The following is a 17637-nucleotide window of genomic DNA, read 5'->3' as shown; positions in this document are numbered from 1 at the left end:
AATCTCATGAAAAACACAGCCAGCTTTTATATTATTATGGCATGTGCAAAATGGCTTGTGAAATCCTAACCTTTCGAGAGCCACAGCAGCTTATTCCTTCGCTCCTGACCCCAACAAACAGCTTGCGAACAAACCCGCTCAGGCAGTCACATGTAAAAAGGCAAATGTTCCTCTCTCGTCTTCCAGCTGAAAGGGTTGGGAGCCCAAGTCTTTCACGAGAGAGGACAGGGTGTGCTTCTGTGACACAGACGCTGCCTGGGTGGGATAATCAGGACCATGCCATGGAGGAACTCCAAGCATCGATATCCTAAACATGCTCCTTAGCCTTTTCCTTTTACACTATTCTAAATGTATTTTGGGATTTCCTACTTTAAGCACATTGGATGAAAAAGTTTTAAGATACCTTTTAAACTTTCATTTTGGCTGTGGTGAACAGAAGGGGTTTAGCTGTATTTATTTGCTGGGTGACTGTTTACTCTGTGACGATGTAAATCAGATATTGTACCCCCAAACAGCACTTTGCATGTTTATTCTTGAAGATACAGGGAAAGGACTGTCCCTCCCCTGCATGCACATGAATAGCTTGTACTGTAAACTCCTCTCTGATGGAAACCATTTCCCACAGGAAGTGCTTGGAAACAATCTGTCCTTAGGAGATGATTTTTCTATCAAGTGCATTTCCGAGGAAATGTTTGTCATGCGGCTAAACAACTAAATTGGATAATACACAGTGCCTTTGCAGTCTCCCAAGCTGGATCCATCTGGATATCAAACACATTTAATGGGTCGTGTTCTGCTCTGCTCAGGGTCTGTAACTCCTGAGCAGCAGGGAAGCAGGGCTCTGCTCCTTCTAAACTATTTCATGTTCTCTTTCCTGTTGGGAAAAGCTTTTAATGAATGCTGAGTTGCTTTCAGACTGAAGTGGGGCACACAGCATAGCAGAAATGCCCGCTAATAGATGGTGAAGCAGCCTTTGGAGGCAGAAAGCCTCGTCCCAGATTTAACAACCACTGCCTGAGAGCTGATGAAGGCACAGTGCAAGGGAATGACATGTGAAAGCACGTGTGGGGAGACAGTGAGTTCCACAGGAAATCACTTTCATAACGTGCCATCCACACCTTAGCACCTTTTCACATCCCTCTCTCATCCCCAAACAGGCTGAAGTCAGGGACTCAGACAACACTGTCACACCAACACAAACGTGTCTGTCTGCAGGCCAGGACCGCGTGCTTATCCCCCAAGACCACCCTGACAGCTCCTCTCAGGGGAGCACAACCTGAAAATGCTGAGGGCATTTACTACCAGAAGTGTGTGTAATGCATACTTCTCTCCTACAGAAACAGCCCATGTGCTGACCCTTTGTTTTATTAACACAAATCAGCATTGCTGCTTATCTGAATAACAGCATAGCTCGCAGACGTTGGGTGTTTTTTGCAGGCTGTTCGCCCTGACGCTTCACTGTTCTTTCAACTCATGCTGCATGTCTGGTCACCTGAATCACAAGTTGGATCTTCTGTTTCCTGGTTAGATAATCGCAACTTTTAAAACAGGAGAACAATGTGTATGTGGTGAGGTTGTTTATACAGCGGTGGTGTTTCAGGAAATGTTTTTTAAACACATATTATTGTACAGATTTACAAGGCACCGAAAACATTTTCTATTAAAACAAACAAATAAAAAAAAAGGTAGCACTGTGAGAAATCTACTCAACTTCTCTTATTCTTCTTAGGGCATCCAATACTAAATAGCTATATTTTCCTTTTAAATATTTGATAAATTCACACATTAAAAAGTAATTTCTAATATCTAGTAATGAAAGGTAGAGGATACTGTCTTATTACATTTCCTGCCTAATATCTCCAGCAGAGCATAAGAAAATGTCTTTGAAATGTGAAGTGTAAAGTCCTCAGCTCTTCACAGCTGCAAGGAAAAGTTTTTTATTGACTACTATCTGAGTTAGAGCTGCAAATGCACAGGTTTTAATGTAAAACGTTAGCCAGGAAGAGATAAAACGTGAAATTTTAGCATGTCCTGTCAATAGAGGAAACACTATTTTATATTTGAGGCTTTGCCGATCCTCTAGCACTAGGAAAGGAATGTAATGTGTTGCTCCTTCTGATGAAAAGGATAAATATTGATGTAATTTGAATAGTAATATACTTGTTGTGGAGATGGTGCAGCATACCCTGCGGGCCAGCTGCCATCTACAGCCACTCTCCAGACACCACCATCTTTTGTCAGGGCAATCAGAGACAGAAGAGTGCACTTTTACAGGAGTGCACTTTTCTTAAATGATATTACCAAGGGATTAATTGCAAAACCAAGGGATTAATTGCTATTGAAAATAGCAAACCTGGCTGCTACATGTTTAATTCCTGCCAAAGCACGGCAGCCTACCGGGAGTCCTAGCTCCTCAAACAAAGCTGCTGAATGTGTGTTTCCCTGCTTCGCCCTGTCTGACGATGGAGATGCAATGGGGGATAAAGCCATGAAAGATGAGAAATGCTCCTGCTGCCAGGGGTCCTTCTGAAAATTTTAAAGTGCATGAATGGAAACAAAATTACATAAAGAGCATTAAATAAAACCAACTGAAAAACTTCACATAGATTGAGAAGAGCAAGTATCCCATCTCAGTTTTATCTGGATTTAAACAAAATCTTAACTTCAGAGTCATGCACAGGTGCATCTCCATTATCGGTCATGACCTAAATGTTATTCTGTGCATGCTTTTTTATCTGTGTTTTCTGTTACCTGCTATCGTACTGAACTACCAGGTGCAATAAATCCCCCGCAGGCCTTGAGGGACTCAAGTTTTACACAACTGGTTTTCAACATCCCATTTCACTGCTTGCTCTCATCACAGGAGTTAGTGCCTTGCAACAATAATTAAACTAACAATAATTCCTAGGCTTTGTGCCCTTGCTTGAATAAAACATTTCAGGTTATATAAAGCAGAGCAATATAACATATCTTCTGGCAGTTACACAGAAGTGTCAACATTCTGGCCATGAATGATAATTCTCACTGAGTGCTCATATCTGTCTTCTCTAAATATGCACTGGCAATAAAGTATTTTTTTTATTAAAGCAAATATCCATGCATATTACAGTGCTCTGTCACTGCTTTACCTCTGGCATAAAATCTCAGTTATAATGAGCAACCCTCTTCAAGCATTTGTATCCAATATATCCATGAAACACAAGCCTGGATCGGATTCTAGCAATAACTCTTTGAAGAACGGTGGGAAAAAAAAAAAAAAAAAAGGATATATAAAAGTATGTTTTGTTTCTATGTGCACATACACACAGAGACGTCACCACGCACTTATCCTGCATCTCAGTGACATGTTTCACTGTAAAGCCACAGCAGTTAGGGTTGTGCTGCTGAAGCTCCCATGGGGGCTTGCCTGTGCTCTGAGGTTTTGCAGGGGGAGAGGAGAGGAAAGACAGGGGACGTGCGTGGGCGCTGCAGCCAGCCCTGCAGAGCTGTGGCCGTCCCACTGCACAGAAAGCTCAAATGCCTTCCTAAAAAGTGACGTTATTGGCTTGCAGGTGATGACTACTCACTTAACTTCACAGAAAAGAAGGATAATGAATTTGAGCCCATATATGTCAACATATGCAGTATAATTAAATGACAAGTTGTACTGAATAACTAAATGCACAGGGAGAGTAAGCTACGGCTTTGTTTTTTTTTTTTTTCAATTAAAAAAATGCTTATGACTCAATATTTTTAAAGTCTAGATTTCTGCTGAGAAGAATGTCTACTTTTTGAATTAAAATCTAAAATAAATCTGTTTTGTGGTAAATATTCATTTTTATTACTTTCTAGTTGATGAGGTAAAATATAGGTAAATAATACAGGTATGAATATAGGTAGATAATACATGATATCACAGATGTTTCTATTATATGCATCTCAGAACAATTTGAACACCATAGATTTCAATGTATATATTTTGGATTCCTCATCATCTCACTGTTTTCAGACATTAGAGGCACTTTACCATCTGTGATATACTGGCCTCTATTCTGTAAACAATGCCATAATGCACAACAAGGTATTGAATTCTGCACAGCACAGTAGTGGTCCGGTGGAAGTACTCACATGTGTGAAATTCTGTAAGGGGCAATTTGCGTTTTTTTGTAACTAATAATCAACATCTAGTGTATATTAGACTTTTTCAGTGAAAAGATCTTTGCTTCTTTACCAATGCTAAATGAGAAAAGTCAACCCTAAACTCTCACTCCTAATAATGAAAAAAAAAATAAAATCTTACGGCTACTTTAAACTATTGTGGGTTTTAGTGATTTTTTTTTTTTTTAATTAAAGGACACAGAAAATTGAAATACTCTGTTTCCTTGCAAAGGCTGCAAATACTTCAGTTTTACTGGTATAATTATCTCAGTAAAATTACATAAGTAAGCAAGCAATTTTCTTTCCCAGTGTATTTACTATGAAATTAAACCCATGCAATTATTGCTATTGTTTCAAAACAATGCACCTCTTGCATTAATGTGCATTCTATATGTTAATTTCAGAAAGAGATAAAGAACACAATTAACATCTCCAGTGTGTCACATGCAAGCCGCTGTTTGTTTCTGGGTTTTGTTCAGCTGGCCAAGCTGAAATGCCACGGGCATTAAGAAGAGGTGGAGGTGATCCCCCAAGAGGACCAAAGGACCAGAAGTCAGCTCTTACCTGCAGGCTGTTGAAGATGATGAAGAAGACCAACATCCAGAGCTGCCGGTACGCCATGTGCAGCCCTCCCCACAGCCAGGTGATGGAGATCAGGGCGAAGAGATACAGGACCAAGGGGATCTCTGGAAATCAGAAGCAGACGCTTTCAGCTGGTGCATGCAGTGCAGAACACTCCCTAAGCATCCCCCGGGCAGGGTCAAAGCCCTGTCAGCAAACTGGGCACAGGCGCCTGGAAAGTGGGACTGAGAGCTGGGGGAAGCACGGCAGAGCACCAGGAGAATGTGGAGAAGAAATGGATTTTGGGGAATTGAGGGGAAAAGGGAAAAGAGTACTAGTGTTATCCACACAGCAGGCTGCAATGGCTCTGGCGCTTCATGGTGTAAGACTTAGGTTATTCTCTGATTTGCTGTAACTTTTAATGCAAGCAGAGCCTGAGTACACATCTGATGGCATAAAACATCAAGTGAATACCTCCGCTCAGTCGAGGAGTCCCTCAAAGACAGAATTTGTATGGGTTAACTGCATTCACGTTGATAAATGCAGATGCAGTCTCGCCTGAAGCACGCCACCCGGCCGATAGGTGCAGCTGCGCTTCACATCCCTTGCTGCATTCATAGCACAAGAGACTTCAGGAGTGCTGGCAGGAGGATGCCTGCACAGAGCACAGCTCACGCAGAGGAAAGCTGGAGGTTTTTTAGCTCCCACCCCCACCCAGCTCTGTTCTCGACACCCAGGTCCACCTCCTCGGCCCCTGGTGTTGACAGTGACAAAGTCCGTGTTTGCCCCAGCCTGCATACCTCGGGGCGCAGAGGCGCTGTGCGAGGCATCGCCCCTCTCCACACCAGCTGTGCCGCACCAGCCAAGCACTTTTGGGAGGTGTTATTCTAGAAACAGCGCTGTGGGAGTGCTTTGGGTGTTTTCTTTAATACTATACAAACAGCAAGCGCCATGTGAACGCAGGCAACAGCCAAAGTCAACATGACCTTACAGCAAGGCAGGGAAGAGTTGCTTGCTATTGCTTTGGCAGAAATGGATGTACGTATTTTGGGAATGAGGGAGCAGCTCAAAATGAAGCTCTGAGTAACTCACTCACTGGGGTGGTTTACTTCAAGCTGCCCCAACTAAAGCCTAATGCTGCTTTGGAAGACTTGAGCTGCACACCTAGGATGTTCTGCAAGAGCTGCCTCTCAGCGTGGTGTACCAGTCAGGAAGACAAGTATCTCACCAGTGAATTATAACGAGATTCTGAGTAACAAACTAAGATCACCATTACGTTAGGGTAGTGGTAACCTAGGGCTCCAGAGGCAGTAAAACTGAAGTATTAAACTTAATTCCTTGGAATAGTTACATGACCTTCTGTTTTCTGTGAAAATAAATAAATATATCCACTTGACTGGGAAATAGCAAAGCCCATTACAGCATTAAGAAAGTCATATCCTCTAAACAAAGGAGATTGAAAACTCAGCCTCTGATTGTGGTTATGGTACCATTCTGCCATTTTTGTCTGAGGACACAACATAAATCCTCTCCAGTTAGTCCATTTGGTCACAGCACAGTGTCTGTGAATGAAGAGTTTCTAATTTGCTCTCAGCAGATGGCAGGAAGCAGTGCCCCAGTTCCCTGCCCAGTTGGGGATTTTCAGCAGGAATTCAGGAAACATCACGGGTGGGTACCAGCGCCTTATGTCACTAGATATCTTAAGCATCTGTACATCATCCGCACACCTGACACAGGACTTGTGGAAAACCCATCCCTTAAGACAAGACAGCTGGATAACCTCAGTTTTCTGAAATGACAACTGATGCCCATTAAGCACCCGAATCACTTCTCCCTTGGTGAACTGAGGTCTGGCCAAAATTTGTTAGATTGCCTGAGACTTCCCAAGGATCCATGATTCATACCATAACACAAATAATATCTGTATTTTTCAATGCAGCACCAGGGGAAGAAGATTAAGCCTATGTACCTCTGCTATTTGTCTGGGAGGACTCAGTTTTGTTAGAGGAATAGAATGGAAATACAAAATAATTCCTACATTGCTCCCTATAGACAGTAGCATCCCTAGTGCACAAATCACTCATCTCAAAGTGCCTTTGGGACAATGAAAAGTTCCTCATGGCCTCAGCAGATGCTGAAGCTTTTCTTTAGCAGCTACTAATATATGTGGCCAACATCACAATGCTTTTACAATAATAAAAAAGACAAAGTCCTCTAAAGCACCAGGTAGTATAGTAAGAAACAGAGCATTAGTGCTCAATTTTATCCTATACTGCATACACAATGAATCTAAATACTTATTAGATATGTAATTAATAATGTTCATAAAAACTGGTGAGGAATTGAAGACCTCAAAATATTTCAGGTTACAGAAATAACCAAATATAGCAAGGGCTGAAAAAAGGCTGAAAAGCCTTTTTCCTGAAAGAAAAAAGAAAAGGGGGGGGGGGGGGGGGGGTGGAAATACATGAAGTGCTGTTTGTTTTTGTAAATTTATCTTTCTAAAGGTAAATTACCCATAGAGGAACTCATTAATTTACTTGTGCATGGATATAAATGGAAGGATATAATCATTTTATTACACCTCAAAATCATTTAACAAAATTTAGCTCATTAGCATACAACTGATGCAATGGGCTGGGAATTAATGATCACAAATGTATGCATATTCTAAATGCTGTGCACAGATCAAAGCTAACAGTGTAGAGAATCGTCTCAGAAAGTTCAAACAACGATTTGGCTTTAGTGCTAATTTTCCATGTAGTTCAACTCAGGTTTGGGGTGGGGAGAAAAGAAAGCAAGTTATGGGAGGACAAACTGCATGCCAGAACTAGCAGCTGGATTTCTGCTTTTACTACAAAGATGTCACATAAGGAAAGTTTGCACAATATTAATCAGAACCCAACACCTCTAGATCATTGAAACCATAGACTGGTGAAGCAGTGGTGTACATAAAGCTAAGGGAGATGGTTTTGTAAGGAATGGTCCAGCAATTCGTGTCAACAGAGGGCTTGAAGGGTAAACCTTGAGTCTCCCAGAGGGACCACCAGAGACTGATACACATACACCAGTGGGAGGGGTTGGATTCCAGGGACTAATTATAATAAACCTGCCTTGTCTAGAAGTAGTAATGAATATGTATTAGCCTAGGAGCATAAAGATGTAACGTGTGTGTGTGTTGGAGGAGCCCAGACTCCCCACGCACCCAGCACTGTTTACTTGCCTTTTATTGACCCCATAAATAAATCTTATAAACTAAATTGACTTGGAATTTATAACATTTTGATATACTACTACCTACATCATGTACTTTTCATGTACATTGATCTGAATTTTTTACCAAGTGTGTGTCAGGGGGAGCTTTGATAACTTCAGTGCCATCTCACCAGAACAGAATGACAACAGGTAAAACCAGAACAAAGCTCACTGAACCTAGCAAAATCTCTACTAAGTGTATCTTCAAGAGTAGTTATAAAAGGTTTATGTATGAATGTTTCTCAGTACAAACATATCAGTTACAGGTTTTATTAATTAATAGAATTATATTAATTAATAATTACAGTTATAGTAACTAAAATAGTCTGAAGATACCTGCTTTTTGCCACATGCTGAATGTTGGTCCATCTAGAGGTCCTGCTTTTACTTTTGTCAACAGCAATTGCTTCATTATCGATACTGCAAAGGGTAAATTCAGAGCCAAAACTTTGGCAGCACTCAAAGCCTCAGCTGTTTGAATTCCCTTCACCTACATTTTGATCAGGCAATTTGTTGTATTTTGATCAAACAGAAGCTCAATAACTAGAACATACCAGAAAATGTATCAGAAAATCAGCAGCAATTTATAAGTTTATAAAAACAGCCCTGCATAAAAGAAAAGGATGCCAATAAAAAGGCTTGAAATGAACCAAACCCGACAGTCTAGTTATTTGTGGTTTCCTTCATATGGAAAGAAAACCAACAGCCCATCCTGAGTAAACAAGTGTTATTTCTGGACTGATGTACCTTCACTTACAAGAACCGTGCCCTAAACCCAAGTGCAAGCAGTCCCCTTCGCAGTACATAAATAAACCTTAGGAAATAAAAGACTGCAGTGGAACAGTCAGCTCTGTGCCAGCCTGATGTAGGTGAGACATGGTCAAACACCTTTTTGGGTATTATATATTTGAATTGTGCTTGCTCTTTTTTTTTTTTTTTTTTTTTTTTGTACATGATTAACACAGATTTTTTAGTACTTGGACTGATGAAAGGTTTTATTTAAGCAACAGTCAGTCCACCCACTCCCTAAGTATATATATATACATTATAGATATATATATAATGTATGTACATATCACCATCCTGACTGTTCATGTCTCCTGAAACATCTTCCCTTTTCCTTAACTAGAGGCTTAAGAAACGTAGGCAGAGTTGATGACTCAACACAGACAAACGTAGCTCACAGAGCTCTAGCTGCAGTTGTGTAGTATTTGCAGACTTTGTATAGCTCAGGCTATACAGGGTATACATATGACCTGGTAAAATTACATGTATTTTATTCACCAAAAAAAACTTGATTTGAACACTGTTTCTCAGTTCTTCACAATTGCTGAGAAATGGTTATATTTGTTCTTAACTTACCTATATGATCGATTTTTCTGCAATGCTTGCTGTTCTGGGGGCTCTGCTACATTGTAATTAATTTTTATGAGTAGTAAAACTGCATTTTTTTAAAGCAAGGGAATCCTTAGAGTAATCAGTCAAGATTTTGTCCAATGTTTTACATTAAAATGTAAAGAATTTGAAAGATAGGCTGTAGTATTTTTGTGATATGTTTGGATTGGATTAACAAAAATTAATGAAAGAGGAAATTTTCCTGCACAAGGCAGGGTTTCTATTTAGTCATCTTCAGGGCACCTCAGTTTCACAAACTCGTCTTGTCTCCTCTTGAGCTGTGAGCTTCAGTGATTAAGAGTATCCAAGGGGATAGTAGCAAGGGGCTCCACAGGAATCAGCTAGCATAAGATTCAGGTAACAAAATGCCAGATTGCTCAGCTGAAACACTTGTCAGCTTTGTTTGTTGCTCGGTTGAGATAGGAAGCAGAAGCACACACACACACCAAAAAAACAAAAACAAACAAACAAAAAAACATTTCTAAACAGTTATGCTTTCACTTACAGTGGTTTTAAATCTCTGACAAAATAAATCCACACAACTTTATATTTCTAAAATAAATGAGTGCAGGATACACCCATTGTGTAAAGCATGGGAAAGAGAGACCTCTGGCACTACGAGCCATGCTGCCTCACAGCAGCCCGAGGCTGGGAGGACAAGGAGGAAGGCAGAACAAAAAAGTGGAAGCAGCTGAGAAGAGGAGCAAGAAAACAACGAGGAGCCTTCCTGTCTTCCCCATCATGTGTCTGCCGTCACACCTTTGATGGTTTAGATCATGCTGATGATGCAGGTGGATTTGTGTACATCATTTTAGTTTCAGATAGCGGTGCAACATGGCTGTCCCTGCACAGTGCCCATTGATTACGGTAGCATGTTCCCTACCAAAGCCTCTGCATTAGAGAGGGAAGCAGCAGTGACGTCCTCTTGCACAATTCAGACAGCTGACTGCTGTGGATAGTAAATGGTTCCTTAAAAATGCCATCTTGCTGTATATCCTGCACTTTACAGTTAGGAAAACTAATGGATGTGTACGTGTGCAGACAGAAAACTTAATATCAAATTAATCACTGACTCGTTTGAACAAAGGCATCAGGAGAGGAACAAGTAACAAGCCCTTTGAAACTAAGATCAGCTTATTGCTAGAGAGAAAACCTGTAGCACCATTTGGAAAAGTAACTGAAATGAACTAGAAAAACAACAAATTGCTTATATAGATTGCCAAAACTGGAACTGTCTTCAGGACACCATAATCGGTCAAAAATCAAAGCTTTACATTTGGTGTCCATAAAGCAGAATGAACTTCTCAGTTTGTCCTAGATTATCTATTTCAGAAGGTAATACATTATTATAATCTCCCTAGAATTGACATATATAGTTCAAATGAAAGCAACCTTCAGATTCTGAAATGGCCAGTTTCCTGTTTCTTCGTCCTGTAGAGCTGACAGCCACTCCTTAAGGTTGTGTATTCAGTCTGTTTCATTACAAAGCTTTGGGCTGCCAGGTAGAGTGTCTGAAGGATAGATATTTCAGGATAATGCAGCATATCTTCCTTCTTTCACTAACTGATGTTATAGACAGTATTGTCCAGGTGTGTAAGTCTGAGCAGTGAAAAATGTTAAATGAAGCAGAAATTAATAAACCTGGAAATGGTTAATAAATATTAAAACACTGAAGTGTAATGCCGAGTATGTGCTTGCAGAAACCATCTAAATGATTTAACTATGAAAAATAAAGAATGTGCTGCACATCACTAATGCAGCCAAGTGTTTGTATTCCTACCGCTGTGTTGGCCCACATTGTGTCTTCTTCTATTGCCTTAAGTCTTTTTTTTTTTTTTCCTAAAAATAGAAGTCAATAAAAGAACCAATTAAATAATACAGCTTTAATGATCTTCTGAGTTTACCTATAAATATTTACTATATTTCTTCCCCTTAGGTGTTAAACTGATAATGCAACTTTAATTGTTTTTAATTGTTCTTGGCTAGACATGAAGACCTCCTGCAAAACCTGGATCATCATTTCTAACATTTTTTCCTAAATGACTGGGGAGAATGTATTACTACTCAGAATTTCAGTGTTCTGTGTGAGACCTAATTTCAGTAAAACATTTACAGACTATTGCTTAACAAGTCAGGAGTTAAACTTAGCAACAGAACTACAAAAAAAAAAAAAAAAACTTTTTTTTTTTTTTTTTTGAAAATAAGATTGAATAACAGTGTTCCAAATTCTGCTAGCTCCTTTTTTGATTGCTTTTGACAACTGCCGTAGAAAAGGAATTTGGTAACAGGATTTTGTGGCCAAAATAAAGAATTTAAAAGATTTCCTCACAGAGTTCAAAGGAGAAAATGCCACCACCAACATGCAATCAGTAACTCATGACAAATCCTCTGATTCCAGATTACAAATGTCAAAGATGTGCTGACTTTAACATTGTCTGATACTGCAGACTAGAAAGCTGGCATATAGAAGTACACAGCATTCAACTGGACAAAATTGGTCAGGGATTATTTGTAAAAATAGGAAGCAGCAAAACTGTTAAAATATTTTTTTTTTTGTTCATTTACATTTTTTGATCTGTTGTCCTTGTGGCAAGGAACAGCTTGAAATTAAAGAAGTGCTTCCTAAAATGGAAGCACTTATCACATTAAGAATAAAGGCTACATGACTAATAGAAAAACATAAAAGATTGGCCTCTCTAACCTTCCTATTAAATCTCAGGGTTTTGACAAACTTTCTTATGAGTTTTAAAACAATTCCTTGTATAGGAAATGAAAGATCAGGCCTCTTATGATAGATTACACTACTACTGCTATGCAGTGAATATGGCAAATCACAGAAAGACAGCAAACAGGCAAAAAAGAAAGGAAGGAAGGAAGAAGAAAAGAACAAAAGAATGAAGGAAAGAAGGAACGAAAGGAAGAACGGAAGGGGGGAAGGGAGGAAGGAAGGAAGGAAGAAAGAAAAAGAAAGAAAGAGAAAGAGAGAAAGAGAGAAAGAGAGAAAGAGAGAAAGAGAGAAAGAAAGAGAGAAAGAAAGAGAGAAAGAAAGAGAGAAAGAGAGAAAGAGAGAAAGAGAGAAAGAGAGAAAGAGAGAAAGAGAGAAAGAGAGAAAGAAAGAAAGAAAGAAAGAAAGAAAGAAAGAAAGAAAGAAAGAAAGAAAGAAAGAAAGAAAGAAAAAGAAAAAGAAAGAAAGATAAAGGAAGAAAGGAAGAAAAAATAAAGGAAGGGAAGAAAAACATTTGAAGTTACTCATCAATACAATAAAATAGTCATACAATAAAATTATTTTAAAATATTATGCAAGATATTAAATGGGTGCTAAATGCACAATTGTATAGGCACAACTCATACAGATGAACTTGCTTCTGGAGAATTCTTTAAAGGAAGAAAGCTAAAATGGGCATGTGAAGCACAGTACAAACAATCTAAATTGCATAAGTGCAGATGATGAATTTAAGTTATTATCTTATTCAGATCTTTGCTCTTTATTTCAGCTTGTAATTACACTTGTGCATTTTGTCTTAAACTGTATTTCTAAAAACCTCAGAGGCAAAGATTTGTTTTTGTCCTAATTACAAAATAGAAAAGGCCCTTGAGTATTATGAAGACTAAAATATTATCCATTGTGTGACTGTGATGAATCCTGTGAATATTGTACATAACTCTCAGCTTATAGGTAGCAAACATCTGGTTCTTGATTCCGAAATGCATATTGCCATCTCAAGATGAAGGCACTCCTGGAACTCACCGTTCCTCCGCTCCTTTAGGTATATGATATGTATCTCACAGTTTGAGATAAGGTTTTAGCATGTAGCTTACAGGATAAAGCAGACGTGTAACAACAGGTTTAGATATACATTTTCACTTAGAATATGAAGCCCTGTCCTCAGCATCATTCCCAAGAGCCAAAGCATGGCTGGAATGTCCTGTACTTGCATTTTGGATTGCCTATTTGGTTCCTGAGATCAGCTGGTAGAAGGTAGAAGATCCAGCATGATCTGTTATGGCCAAGAACTCCATACTGCTATGATAAACACATTAAAGAAATTTATATGAATGAGGACACAAAAAGGTAGTTATAATTTTACAGCTAAATATTTGGGGTATTCCTCATGAAGTTCTATTTTGGCAACAAAAGGTTTTAATCTTTAGATTCATTCTGGCACATTTACAATGATGATAATCAGGTAAATTCTACTGCATTATTTATGCCCTGGGCATGGAAATTATGTTATGACATGTTCAATAAGTTGAGGTCACCTATGAGGATGGTGTTATCAGAAAAAAAAAAAAAAGCAGGCAGTTTTTCAATTCAAATTTTTCCTTTACATTCTCAAATCTTTGCAAAATTATGAGAAGTTAATAAATAGTTGGAAAGCAAAACAATGAATATTGGACCTCTGCCTTTTCTAATTTCAGTTTCTGTATTTTGCATATTTGGACTGTCAAGAAAAAACAATTCTCTGCTATATATCCCTATTTTGACCTCCTGCTCCTACAGCCAAATACAACCATCCTGCTTCTCGACCACCTGATTTCCCTGAAAAGCAGCCTTTCTTGCTACAAACTTAAATATTAGTTCACCAGGGGCTGTTTATCCAACACACACTCCTGACTTGGCGGCTGTCAGGGCTAACTTTTGAGAAGTTGGTTTCTATATATAGAAGAATAATCAGTCAGTTGAACATGTTTGCTGAAAGGCTGGCAAGCTGAATCAGTCCAAACTGAAGCCTCTTTTCTAGCAAACCAAATGCAAGTCTTTGAAAGGGGATACTGGGGTTAGGGATAACAACCTTTATAAATCAGCTTTCACACTATTTTCCAGCACTCGCTTCTGAGGATGAAGAGCTGCTTGCTCTAAAAGATAATTAATTCTTGACTCTCTCATTGCCCTTTCCTCTCTGTTGTGGAGGAAAATTCCCTGACCTAAGCAAGCTGTATCAATCACCATCTAAAGCAACATGGCTGGTGACAGAGCAATTCTGGAGCAGTAAAAAAATGAGAGAGGGCAAACTCACACACTGTGTGTTCCAGAACGAGAAGCGTGCATATTGCACATTCCCCTAATCGGAAGTTGGCAAATCCTATTTATTTCTGTTTATTCTCCACTACAACCCTATTTATGTTTTTACAGCAATACCCCAGGCATAAGAAAACAGTATGATAAGCTCTGTGGGCAGATCACGGACCACTAGTAAAGGAGCTGACAGTGATTACTAAAAGCAGAGTTGTGCTGGGCTGGCTGTCCTCATGCCATGATGTTTTCTTTAAAGCCTGAAAGCTTCCAGAGTAGGGCATGGGAGATGTGGCTCCACCCAAGGGCATCCAGGATAAATCTGAAGGATTAGGAAGAATATCCACACGGTACGGCTAAGAAGTGAATATCTATGTAGAAAATAGATGGGAAAAAATCAACCATATCCAATAATTTTCCAAGAAACTGTTTAATAGTGAGCAAACAGATACTCTGCAGTTACCAAAGGACAGCATTTTTTTCCCTTAGATATGTACCCAATATTGTTACTCTTCTAGTAACAAAAATACACAGGGGTCCCTGCTGCTACTGGCAACAAACTCTCTGCCTAAGCGCAGAAAGATGTTTTGGAAGAGCAGACAAAATTTACAATAATAGCTGTAGAAGACTAGATCTTTCAAGATGGAAATTCTTCAGCAGGTAAGCCTGAGAGCCTTCCAAAACATGAGGGCAATAATTTTATATATATATATATATATATATATATATATATATTTACTTAAATTTTAGCTTAGCCATCTTCATATCCATTTTCTTTGGAAATAACAGTATATACTACACACAAGCATATACCTTACTGTTTCGATTCCTATTATATTTCTGGTAAAGTCAGCAATAGCCTTCCTCAAGTAGAGGCCACAAATTTGGAGCTTCAGGTTAATCAGCCATTGCTTAAGAGGCTTCTCCTACAGTCTGTGAAATGATCTAAGCAATCTACATTTAGAAGCCAGGTAATAAATACTTCTTTTTCAAATCTGCATAGCCAGACACTTTTTCTGCTTTACAGTAGCATGGAAGACAGTGACCTTGGTATTTTATTTTTTATTGAATACATTCTGTACTTTTTTGCACGGGTTATTGTAGAATCCACCCATGGTCACCTGTATCACACTGCAGCTTTAACTATCTTCAAACTGAATGACTCCCAGGAAGGGAATAAACTCCACTAGTTTAAATGCTCAGGTGCAAGTAGGTGTTTGTATGAATATCTAGCTGTAAATGATAATTACATGCCTACATATGCCATTTTTTCCTTTTTGCAAGAATCTGGGCTTTCTGGGATTCAAATCAACAGGTGGCCACAATTGCCAGTAAAAATGAAAGGTGTATTTCAAAAATATTTTGTCTATGTTTACAGTGCTCTGCACTTGATAAATCACCACTGCTTACAGTACCATTCACTTGGAATTTTATTCTTTTTCTGGACGAGCTGGCTAAATAGCAGGCAGTTTTGCAAAGCAGTGAATTATTACTGTTATTATTAGTGTTTTTTTTTTTTTCCCTTCATTACCTACTGCAGTGTTCAAAGTGGAGAGGACTGGGTACAGAACTTCAGGCCCAGGGAATTCTTTTTTTTTTTTCTCGCTGAAGGAATTCGTAGCTGTGGGTGAGTGGACAGGGAGATCAGTATGGGGATGAGAGCCAGAGAAAGGCCAGAATAAGACACCACCGGGCAGCCAGGTGCTGCCACTCAGCTGGGGCCTGAAAATCAGTGGCTCCCGCACCGCCTGCAGCAAGGTTGCAATATCCGTACCGAAGCAGCCTCGGGTCCCATTCTAGGAATGTAGAAATTCTCCAAAATGCAAGTCATATGGTAAGATCTAAACTTTACAAGCGGGAAGAGGGCTTGCCACTGCAGACTGCCCTTGACTGCATCTTCAAAAGCACAACATAGCTAAAAATCTTTAAAAGTAAATGTAAATATACTGCTACTACCTCCATTTTCAGAAGAGAAGCAGCCTTTTGTGTACAACTAATGCTGAGTTATGCATAGGGATATGGTTTAGTGGGGACTGTTAGTGTTAGGTCAGAGGTGCGACTCGATGATCTTGAGGTCTCTTCCAACCTAGAAATTCTGTGATTCTGTGATTCTGTGATTTATATAGGCAACCTCACAAACTGGAGAAATCACCAGCCTTCATTCAATCAGGCAGCCTCGTCCCAGCCCTGCAGTGGCCGGTCTCCCCTGGGTGCACCACGTACCTTCCTTTCTGCGTGAAAAAGCCCTGCCTTAGCAAACGCTCACTTGCCATGAAGGGATACAAGAAGTACCTGCTTTTCAATAAGACAGTGCTATTATTGACATTTTATCAAACACATCTCTTCTTCATTTCTCTTTGTTTTGTTTTTTTTTTTTTTTTTCCTTTTGACACCTCACATCTTCTCTACCTTTTCCTGTATATGTTGGGAAAGAAAAAGCAAAATCAAACAAACAAAAGCAACAACAAAAACCCTAAATCTTATGCTAAATCAAACAGACTTTTCTTTCCACCTTGCTATTTCATGTCTTGGTGTCTTGGTGATTTAGCTCCCATTAATACTTTCTGACATTTTGCGTACTGACTTTGTCTCTATTTTTGTTTCAGTAATACCATTTGTTTTTTTTCTGTGTAACTGCTCTGAGACGCATTCTGAAGCACTGCCCTTCATCATATGAATATGGAATCTCCATCCTTAGCGATACTAAAACAACAACAAAAACAATAACAATAAAAAAAAAAACTGTTACTTATTTTACTTATAAAGAAATATATTATTCAACACTGAATAAGCAGCCACCTTTGTGATTGCTCCGGGCAGTCCCTTTTATATCAGAAAAAACAAAAAAAAAAAAAAACAAAAAACAAACAAAAACAAACAAACAAACAAACAAACAAAAAAAAAAAAACGAAAGAATAAAGTGCAACTAAGGTCTTAAGGTCTTGAGTATCATAGTTACAAGCTGGGTTTATCAGACCTTATCCAAATTCATATATAGTTCTTAGCAAAACCAACAAAGAAATAAATACCTAAAGAAATGTCTGGATAATAAATGCTTAGTATTTGTTTTCATTTTCCCTTAGAAAGGATACACTTCTATAACCCAAATGTTCAAAATAAAACACAACTCCTCACTTCACACTGTAATAATCACTGCGAAGTGAACAAGACAGCCCACTCTGTAAATCCAAACAGTTACAAGCACTGGACTGCTGAACGGAATTTTTTAATAGTCCATGTTCCTTTTTAAGTTCAGACGATATTTATCTAACATA

At 38.9% G+C, this 17637-nt stretch overlaps 1 protein-coding gene across 1 annotated transcript in view; it reads right to left on the bottom strand.

Moving 5' to 3' along the window:
- ADGRV1 (adhesion G protein-coupled receptor V1) overlaps positions 1–17637 on the bottom strand; it is a 298863-nt gene that overhangs the window by 37183 nt on the left and 244043 nt on the right. The window contains exon 94 of the mRNA XM_084504535.1: positions 4702–4823. Within this exon, the coding sequence (XP_084360661.1) occupies positions 4702–4823 (122 nt within the window). The remainder of the gene's footprint in view (positions 1–4701; positions 4824–17637) is intronic.

The sequence above is a fragment of the Aythya ferina genome, assembly GCF_964211825.1.
Source record: "Aythya ferina genome assembly, chromosome: Z".
Taxonomy (NCBI): Eukaryota; Metazoa; Chordata; class Aves; order Anseriformes; family Anatidae; genus Aythya; species Aythya ferina.
Note: the sequence above shows the minus strand (reverse complement) of the source record. Positions and strands in the feature narration are given on the sequence as shown.